Consider the following 10,433-nt stretch of genomic DNA (forward strand, 5'->3'; position numbering starts at 1 on the left):
TTTAGACATCGGGTTAAAATCGGTGTAGTATCACTTAACGACATCAGGTGTAAAACCGATGTAATATTATATATTAATAACACCAGTTTTGGCAGTGGTATGCGACCGATGTAATATTAGTTAATGACACCGGTTTTACAGCGGTGAAAAACCGATGTAATATCAGTATTGTTTAACGATACAAATTTGATTTCCGAAATAGTGAAAAACCAATATTATCACCAAGCAAATCATAAAATTAAGTTAATATTATTAATTCACTAAGAAAATCACAAATAAAAATGCACCGATGTATCTTAACACACCAAGTTAATATCCGTATAACCAACATATAAATATTCTTCTTACAACATAAAAAGATAATAGATATTGTGCACATCAAGTCAGTATCTACAAATTACACATAACTATTCTTCTTACAACATCAAAAGGTAATAGATAGTACACAAATATTCTTCTTGGTTGTCCTTCACCATTTAATTGATTCTCCAGTTCTCTTACCTTAATAGAATAAAATAGTCAATATGGATATAAAGCAGTTTGTTGCTTACATAAGGGAAATTAAAGATGTTGTAAATTATACTCAAATAGAGATTGAAAATGAGATAAGTAACCTTTTGCTGGTAATTTTTACTTGTTTACTCAGCTTCTTTGATCTGCACATTTGAAATAATTTGTTATAAGACAACTGATTTGATCTGCACATTTGAAACATCTTCTGTTGATGTTTCCAATTGCATGATGTAACTAACTTGTTTAAGTCCGTATCAATTAAGCATACAGAAAATTTTACTTCCTCTGGCTATATGAGTGTTTAATGCAGTATGAAGAATTAGAGGTTTAGCATTCATATACTTGAATTATTCACAAAACAAACAATAAGTATAATTTCTATTGGAACTTACCCTATCAGCAGATGGAATCATACATACTTCAATCCCCTGTACAATAACAACTGGAGTTACCAAAAATAAAGTGCTATCTCTCAGATTGTCATCTATTATTAACAACATATAGAAAAGGTAAAAAATGCATGAAAACAAAGTCACTAGATTATCCCATTTATGAGAATGAGCTATCGTAATTTCAAACAGAAAAAAAAACCATCAGTGAAGGTTAAGAAAGGATTAGTAATGCAAGCAGTAAGTTAAGAGTAAACTCTGGAAGAAGTAAATGGAAGAGAAAAATATGGTGTATGTGGTAAAGCATTTTACAGAAGCAAAATTCAGTAAAAAGAATAAAATATCTAAGAAACTGCAACTTTTTTTTTTTCATAAACAACAAATTTACATGACCGATCAACAACTAGAAACCAATAATAGCAACATTTAAAAAAAATAGCCAAGGCAGATCTCAAAATTTTTGGAGGTAGATTCTGTGAATCATTTCTTCCACTATAATTTTATCTTGGATATATCTTCCGCAAACACAACTTTAGTTCCGGTTAATATGAGTGCCTACCATTGTAACGGAAGCAAAAAAATTGGGAAAAATATGAGGAAGCAAAGAAGTTAAGCAGGAAAACCATTGCGGTTAAATGGTAGAGTTCATAAAGCTTCAATTGCAGAAAGTGAAGCCTCTGTAAGCCTGATTCCTCCTACAATTAGGACAGTTACGATGTGCAGTAACTACTAGTTAAATGCAACTATTACTGCAGCACATCTAGCTGCTGCATTTGAGATTTCTCATTGTAAAGATCGTAGTCTCTACTACAAATATGATTGTAAACTAGTCTCTGCATCAACTTGTTAAGGAAATATGATGTGGTGATTACCTGAGCTTCTGTAGTAGTTTCCGGTTGAATGTTTGGCTCCGGTGGCTGATATGGGGTTCCTGGAGTTCTTCGATTTTCAGCTATCAACTTGAAGATGCCAGTATACTTCTCACCGGACGCCGGATCATTCTCATCCCACTCAGCAAAAGGTGGCACTGCTACATCATCATGAGAAGGCTGTCATCCAGATAAGCACCATTAGCATAACTGTTTTTTCACTTCCAAATTGGAAATCATGCCATTTTACCCTCATGTCATTTGCAAGCCTTGCACAATGTTTGAACATGACTTATCGATGAAGAGGTTGACAGTGAAATCTTACAAGTTTAGGGTATTTCAGTTGGCAGGCAACAACTGAAATCAACTCGATCAAACATGCAACTGCATAATAAAGTTCTAAAGAATATCTTTCTGTTGTATTGGCCTTTGATCTAATTCTTCCAGGAGTACCTTCCGATGCCAACCTCCTGTCTGATGTAGGATTTCTCGCAGCTCTTTCAGCAGGTTTACTCTCACGGTTGTTGTCGTTGGATCTTGTCGATCTTTGCTTGTCGTCATTATATTTCTCTGGATCTTCATTTCTCTGACGACATGGATTTTTTGAGCTTTTACTGGTTCATACACTCGTTCTAATCAAAGATATCAAGAAACAAATGCCCAAATCATGCCTCGATCACAAAACAAAACAGATTTTTGCACAGGAAAACATAAATCATAGCAACCGATTGCAAGCTTTGGAACCTTAGCTATTTACCAATAAACATCACAGATACACATTCGAACGACGATCTGATGATAAATTAGGTACCTCCATAGTCCCCCTTCCTTGAGACGATCCACCGACCATCAAAAGGTTCATCAAACGACTCGTAGAATAGCTGAATCAGAAGCCATAAACAATTAGTTAAGGCTAAAAAAACATATTTAGCAGATTAGGGTTATAAATACAACGAGCCTACCACATCCGATGTCCAAATCTGTAGAAAACAAGACGCGATCGGCAAGAAGAGGAGGAAGGGGTTGGCCATCTTGCGCTTAGCCGAAGGAGCGGATCGCAGGAACTCTAACAAAAGAGGGAGAGTGAAGAGTGGAGGGGTGCGGGTTGGACAATGAGAGCGCGGAAGTAGGGTGGAGCAAAAAGATGACATCCAGCGCTGTGGAGCGCGTTGTAGATTACATCCCGAATCCGATTCCAATTCCAATTAGGGCAAAAAAAAAAAAAAAAAAAAAAAGAACGACAATAACTCAAACAGGGGGGTCTTCAATTATTCTCATATTTGATGTAGTCAAGGCAGAAGGGGATTGAGAGAGTTAAGCCGTCGGAGTATCGAGCGTTCTTGGATCCGGACCATACCCGCTCGACCTACATCAAAAACATCGCCGTGAGATCGAGAGAAAACGAGGCACACCGAGAGGATTGAAGGGTTTGGGGAGAATACCTTGACGGAGAGGGGAGAGTATGTGAGAAGATGGTTGAGCACATCTGAGTGCAATGTGAGAAGATGGTCGCCTCAACCTTCTTATTGTGTTGCTGCTCTGATACTCCCCAAATCATCGTAGACCGTGACAGCGCCAACGATAGTCGCCGTCCACATCGCTATCGAGAGATCCATTGCTCGTCTTTCAAATGGTAACTCCTAAAAGGAGGATGCGGAGGATTAGGGTTTTGATTTATGGTGGGCGAGGAGAAATCCAAAAGAAAGCGCGCTAAGAAAGTCCGCCAAAATTTTGGTTCATAGACACCGGTTTTAAAAACCGCGGTTAAAATTGGTGTCTATTAATGAAAAATAGGCGCTCATAGACATCGGCTAAAAAAACCGATGTCTATGAGCGAAAATCTGCGCTCATAGACATCGATTTTTGGAAAAACTGATGTAAAATACTCAAAGACATCGGTTTTTGCTTAAAACCGTTGTTGTTCCACCGATGTCTATGAGAGTTTTTCTTGTAGTGAATTATTAGCGACAAAATATGTGTTCATGGCTAAATAGCATTATTAGCGGCGAAATATCATATCCTACTAAAGTTGGTATTAGCAACGAATGTTACATATTCACCGCTAATAATTACATATATTAGCGGTGAATTTGTAAAATTCATCACTAATTGAAATGTTAGCCACGAATTTTACAAATTCGTTGCTAACATTCGTAAAATAAAACCCTACATATTCCTTTCTCCGATGCTGCCGCACACTTCTTCTGCTCCACTTCTTCTCCTCCACCACACTCTTCTTCCCCTCTGACGACTCCTGTGAATCTTCCTTGTTCTCGATGAATCTTCCTTCTCTCTAGCTCCGGTGATTGCTTCTTTTTCTTGATGTCGCCGCACACTTCTTCCCCTCCGTTGCACTCTTCTTCTCCTCCAACAACTCCGGTGAATCTTCCTTGTCTCTGACGAATCTTTCTTCTCTCCTACTTTGGCGATTGTTCCTGCTCCGACCTGACGCCAGTGACCTTCTTATTCCAATTGCTCCTACAATCTTCTCCCATAGTAGAAACTTTTCATCTAGTATCTTCAATATTTTTAATCATAATTATAGTATTGTTTTGATACTTAGATGATAATTTTAGGAATATTTTGATACTGAGGTGATAATTTTAAAGTTATTTTGATCCTTAGATGATAATTTTAGGATTATTCTTCATCTAGTATTTTTGATATTTTTAATCATAATTTTAGTATTCTTTTGATACTTAAATAATAATTTTAGTAATATTTTGATATTTAGATGATGATTTTAGGATTATTTTGATCCTTAGATGATAATTTTAAGGTTATTCCTCCTCTAGAAATGGAATTTGAAAATAATTTAATATTGAGACTAACCAAGGTATTTCTTCTAATAAAGCAACTTTAGCGGTCGGTGAAGACTTAGAGATATTTTAACTTTGTAAATTAGATGTTGATATATAGATATGTCAAATGTACAAGTGGAGCGGGCTAGGGATGCTCAAAGTTTTCCTAATGATGAGGATGAAGATACTGATACTAATAGTGATGTAGATGATCAATTATCTCTTTCGGATGATGATAGTGATTAATTTTTATTTGCATGGTATTTATATTTTTCTTTATTTTTAATTCATTTATATAAGATAAAGTTTTATTACTTGTAGATACTTATATATGTTGATGCATATTTCTTGATATATATATGATGAATATATGATAGTCATGCCGCCCAAGAGAATTGAGCATCTACCAGTTCTGTAGACACTTGATGATGATAGTTCTCCTAGTGGTTAGTTGTTTTGTTTTTAAATTACAAAAGTTTTATTTAGTTTGCTATTTATTTAAATTTTATTACACAAGTGTTTGTTAATTGTTAACACTTTTGCATTTAGAGGTCGACCGCTACGTAGGGAGACACATGACACATATTTTGATCGGCTGCAATGCTAGATCAATGAACGATGTTAATTATGCATTACTTTTGTCAAAGCGATAGACTTCCAATTAGCCCAAATGCAGCTTCATTTATAACCAAGTTAGGTCTCTCAGTAAAGAAGTTTGCTCTATTACAAGCTAAAAGTTGGAAGTACGTCCCCGCAAATAATAAAAGGATGATATATGATCGATTATCAGTAAGTACAAGTAATTCAACATATTTATAACCACTCCTTTATTTCTAACCACAAGAAAATTGAATTTATTTATTTTTAGGCTACTTTTGATATCAATTTTCAGGATAGTTCATTGTCGGTAAGAAAGGAGACTGACCGGTTAATGAGTGACGCATAGCCATTATAAGAAGCTATTGCACCTTCCTCCTGTTGAGGGCTAACAATAGATGCTGATAGAGTTTTATGAGACGTAAGATGACTGAGACTACATGTGTGCTCTGTTTGAATCAGAGACATTTCAAGTAATCTTTTTTATTTGAAAAATAAATTATTTGTTCTATAACTATTGTTTTATTTATATAAAATTTTATGTTCTAGAAATGATCTATGACAAATGATGAAAATTAAGGAAAACTCACATATAACCATCGCGAAGGTTCTAAATTATTCATTTAATATAGTTACAATGGTATAAGTGCTAATTTTATAGTTATTGTATATTATTTATTAATTAAAATATTAAAACATTATGTTTTTTAGACCGATCAGTCACAGAGAAAAGATCAGATTACTATTTTTTATGAAAATTATTATAGCTTGTCAAAAAAATGGATTAGGGATAGAGTCAAAACTGCATATGTATGCTATGACCTTATTTAATAAATTTATTCTTAATTGTGCATAATTATTTTTTATGATATTTTTAACATGTTTGTTATTTCTAGGATGATATGGTGTGACTGCGTTATAAGTATGCTCAAACACAAGAAAATATAGAATATGGCATCGATGCAATCCAAATTGCGGATACTGTTTGTGATTAGGTCTACAATACTTGTTATGTTATCTTCTTGTCATATTTAGCACAATTTGATTGATACTTACAAATTATGTTCTCAATGCCCTATATTGAATTGTTCTATCACATTCTTTTGAATATTTCTTCATCTTATATTTGCTTGTATTTGATTGTTCCATCATGGTCATTTGAGATACTTAGATATGTTAAACCTTATCCACATGTTGAAGATATCATCATATCATATATTTTATTATCTTCAAAACTTGTATTGTTTTGGTGACCTAAGTTTTGAAACTCTAGGCCAACATGTTTGTTCTGCTGTTGTATTGTACTTTTAAATTCTATATTAACATACACCTCATATGAAGCATTTAGTATAATCTGCATCCTAAAATGTAGAAGCTCAAATTCATCTTTTTTTGCATGAATGAGATGTTGAGTTCTAAGTTTTAATTCAAACTATTTTTCTTGTTTTTTGTTGTTATTCTGGTAATGCATATGTGTATGCATTTAGTCCCACATTACTAAGCTAAGAAGGTTGGAAGACCTTATATATGGAGCTCTTCCATCCTTGCTTAGCAAAGTTAAGCGGACCTACACGCATGCGCGGGCCGAGCCCAAATCAGGTGATTTTGGGGGTTCGAGCCGAAAATCCATAAATCGGACGCGATGCACACGATCATCGCGCGCAGGGGGGGATGGGGTGCAAATCCCCAGCTCGTGGGCCTCACGTTTGTAGGCGGCCTGGTTTGTTTTTGCCAGTCTTTGGTTTGGTTCTGTCCCACGTGTGAGAGAACCGACCAACGCTTTGGTTCGCTGGCGAAGCAGTGCTTCAGAGTGACAGAGTGAATAAATGTTGCGCCTCCATTCGTGGTTCGCGTACTCAAGCAGTCTGCTTTCTCCTCCTTCCCTTCCCTCTCTGTGTGTGCGTGCGCTGCCTTCTTTTTCGAGAGTTTTCCTTGTCCTGAGGCTTGGTGTTCCGCGATCTGAGGTTGGGTCCGGAGTGCGACGTTCGTCTTGGAGTGCACCTACGGACGACGTGAGTGGTTGTCGGATCTTGGGAGAATTTTGCAGGAGAGCCTCTGCACCATGGGCAGCAATATATTCTCTAAAGACAGTCGACACGTCGACGCTTCAACCGGAGGATAACAATTTCTGGACCTTATTATTTTATTTACCTATTTATTGCATGCTTTCTATTTTGGTGCAAATATATTACTATGTTAGTGCTCTCACGCAACAACAATTTAGAGAATATAGTGCCAGCATCAATAGACATGATGAATGATAGGGTAACGGGGTCTGATGAGCCTAGCGCCAGACCCGAGAGATTTTTCGGGCAAAACTTCAGACGTTGTCAACAACGGATGAAATTTTGGCTTACTACGCTAGAACTATTCTTCGTTATAGAAACATATCCTCCTTCACCTGATGAAGAGGAACCTGCACATAGTGATGCCTTATAGAGGTTTAAGCAAAGGGATTATCTCTGCTATGGGAGGATCTTGTCTGCTCTCTTAGACGCACTATTTGATGTATACTGCTCAACGTCTTCGGCTAAAGAGCTGTGAAAATCTTTGGATAAAAAATACAACTCCAAAGATTCTGGTTTAGAAAAGTACATTGTGGCAAAATTCCTAAACTTTAAAATGGTTGAAGGGAAATCTGTGGTTGAGCAGACACATGAATTCCAAGTTCAAATTCATGGTCTTGCTAAAGGAGATATGTCATTACCTAAAAAATTTCAGGTCTTGTCTATCATCGAAAAATTGCCTCCGAGTTGGGAAGATTTTGGCATGACTCTTAAACATAGGAGAAGTCAAATCTCTCTAGAAGATTTGATGATTGCCTTAAATATCGAAGAAGGACATCAGAAGCAACATAAAGATGATGATAAAAGAATGCCTATGGATTTTATTCCAAAGGCAAACGTAGTAGTCTCATCTGACAAGAATAAATTCAAAAATTAGAAAATGAAGAACAAGATGAAACCCAAACCAAAGGTTCAAAAGAAAAATGGAACCAAGCCATGCTGGGCATGTGGACAAGTTGGACATTATTCCAAATTCTGCCCTAAGCAAAAGGACAAGAAGAAAAACCAAAGCAATATGTCCAACACCAAGGCACAAGCAAATGTTGTGACTGCTAGTGACGACACCAGCAATAGGTTTGTTACCTTCAAACTCAAACTAAACTTGATCTATCAACCCAATGAATGGTTAGTTGATACAGGTGCTAATGTGCACTGTTGTGCTGATCACTCTGCCTTCCTTACTTATCAGGTAATTGAAGGCACTTCCGTGACCATGGGGAACCATTTTGCAGCCAGGGTGTTTGGGATAGGACAAGTTGACCTGAGGTTCACCTCTAGAAAAGTCCTGTTACTGCATGAGGTGCATCATGTTCCAGCGGTCCATCGGAATTTGATTAGCGGGTCAAAGTTAGTCCGCGCTAGTTATGAGTTGAACTTTAAATGTAATAAAGTTGTAATATTACATTTAGAAACATTTATTGGAAAAGGTTACCTTAATGAAGGTTTATTTAAACTCAATGTAGAAAATGCTACCTTAAATAAATCTACTGATATTGGTTGTTCATATAACATTGAGTCTTATGATATATGAGATGACAGATTAGGACATGTCAATTTTAATACCATAAAAAGGATGATGAATCTAGACATGATTCCTAAGCATGCTATAAATGATAAGAAAAAAATGTGAAGTTTGTGTGCAATATAAACAACCCCGTAAACCCTTCAAATCAGTTGATAGAAATTCTAATATTTTAGAATTGATTCATATTGACTGTTGTGAGTTTAACGGTATAATAACGAGAGACCATAAAAGGTATTTGATTACCTTCATTGATGATCACTCTCGTTATTGTTATGTTTATTTACTGAAAACTAAGGATGAAGCTTTAGATAAATTTATGATTTTTAAATCTGAAGCTGAGAATCAAACAAATAAATCTATTAAGAGGTTAAGGTCTGATAGGGGTGGAGAGTTTACCTCGAACCTACTTCAAAAATTTTATCAAGATACAGGTATAATTCACGAGGTAACTGCTCCATATAGTCCTCAATCCAACGGTATAGTAGAACGAAAAAATCGAACCCTTGAAGATATGATTAATTTCATGTTAGGCAGTTCTGGGTTACCCAACTTCATGTGGGGGGAGGCTCTATACACTGCATGTCATGTGTTAAATAGAGTCCTCATGAAGTCAAGGGATAAAAATCCATATGAGCTTTAGAAAGGCCGGAGGACAAGTTTGAAATACCTTAAAGTATGGGGGTGCCTTGCAAAGGTACTAGTACCTGAACACAGAAGAAAAAAACTTGGTCCAAAGACCGTAGATGGTATCTTCTTGGGTTATGCTCAAAATAGTATTGCATATAGGTTTCTAATTATTAAATCATAAATTTCTGGAATAGATGCAAATACTATTGTAGAACTTCGCGATGCTATATTTTTTGAGGATATATTTCCTATGAAGACGAGAACACCTCAGTCTATATCTGGTATTCCTACTAGAGATGAGCCTGTTTCCCTAGAGGTCCCATTATCCGTAGTAGGTACACCTTCCTCAAGTCACTCTAGGCTAGATGAATCTAGTGAGTATACAAAACTGAGAAGGAGCAAGAGGCAACGTGTGTCTACGGATTTAGGCCAGGACTTTATCACCTATAATATAGAAGGTGACCCTGTGACATATAGAGATGCTATGGCTTCTCTTGAAGCTAAGCACTGGAAAGAGGCCATTAAAAGTGAAATGGACTCTATTATCTCTAATGCCACTTGGGAGTTGATAGATTTACCTCCTGGGTGTATCACTATAGGATGTAAATGGGTGTTTAAGAGAAAAATAAAACCTGATGGGTCAGTAGATAAATTCAAAGTCCGCCTAGTTGCTAAGGGATTCAAATAGAAAGAAGGGATTGACTATTTTGACACTTATTCTCCTGTTACCAGAATTACTACAATCCGAGTGTTAATAGCATTGGCATCCATATATCATCTTGAGGTCCATCAAATGGATGCCAAAACGACATTCCTTAATGGAGATCTTGAAGAAGAGATATATATGGATCAGCCTGAGGGATATGTATTTTTTGGAAATGAGAATAAAGTCTGTAGGTTAGTCAAATCTCTTTATGGTTTGAAGCAAGCCCCAAAGCAGTGGCACAAAAAAATTCGATAGAGCTATGCTATCGTTTGACTTTGAAATGAATGACTCTGATAAATGTGTGTATGCTAAAATGAAAGGTGATAATTGTATTATCTTA

General features: G+C 36.2%; 1 protein-coding gene across 5 annotated transcripts; it reads right to left on the bottom strand.

Moving 5' to 3' along the window:
- Window positions 1-292: 292 nt before the first annotated feature.
- Window positions 293-3,389, bottom strand: LOC121992202. 5 transcript variants are annotated; one of them, XM_042546406.1, is made up of 8 exons: window positions 3,214-3,381; window positions 2,734-3,137; window positions 2,583-2,652; window positions 2,225-2,403; window positions 1,775-1,951; window positions 906-941; window positions 615-656; window positions 447-501 (listed from the first exon to the last, which is right to left on the bottom strand). In XM_042546406.1, the coding sequence occupies exons 2-7, from the start codon at window positions 2,920-2,922 to the stop codon at window positions 639-641; spliced, it is 669 nt and encodes a 222-aa protein (XP_042402340.1). In that variant the 5' UTR covers window positions 2,923-3,137; window positions 3,214-3,381; the 3' UTR covers window positions 447-501; window positions 615-638. The 5 variants fall into 5 exon arrangements, 4 of the variants coding, with proteins under 4 accessions (XP_042402342.1, XP_042402341.1, XP_042402340.1 ...); XR_006114823.1 differs by having other exon boundaries at window positions 457-501; window positions 906-955; window positions 3,214-3,388; XM_042546408.1 differs by having other exon boundaries at window positions 293-656; window positions 906-955; window positions 3,214-3,388.
- Between the last annotated feature and the right edge of the window lie 7,044 nt (window positions 3,390-10,433).

This window comes from Zingiber officinale, chromosome 6B (genome assembly GCF_018446385.1).
Source record: "Zingiber officinale cultivar Zhangliang chromosome 6B, Zo_v1.1, whole genome shotgun sequence".
NCBI classification, from domain to species: Eukaryota; Viridiplantae; Streptophyta; class Magnoliopsida; order Zingiberales; family Zingiberaceae; genus Zingiber; species Zingiber officinale.

Excerpts from the sequence above, each read along its gene's own strand:
- LOC121992202 (XM_042546405.1), bottom strand. The coding sequence starts at position 2,922 with ATGTCATCTTTTTGCTCCACCCTACTTCCGCGCTCTCATTGTCCAACC. Across the intron at positions 2,653-2,733 it reads AGATTTGGACATCGGATGTG|CTATTCTACGAGTCGTTTGA; the intron begins GTAGGCTCGTTG and ends CTTCTGATTCAG. Across the intron at positions 2,404-2,582 it reads AAGGAAGGGGGACTATGGAG|AACGAGTGTATGAACCAGTA; the intron begins GTACCTAATTTA and ends ATCTTTGATTAG.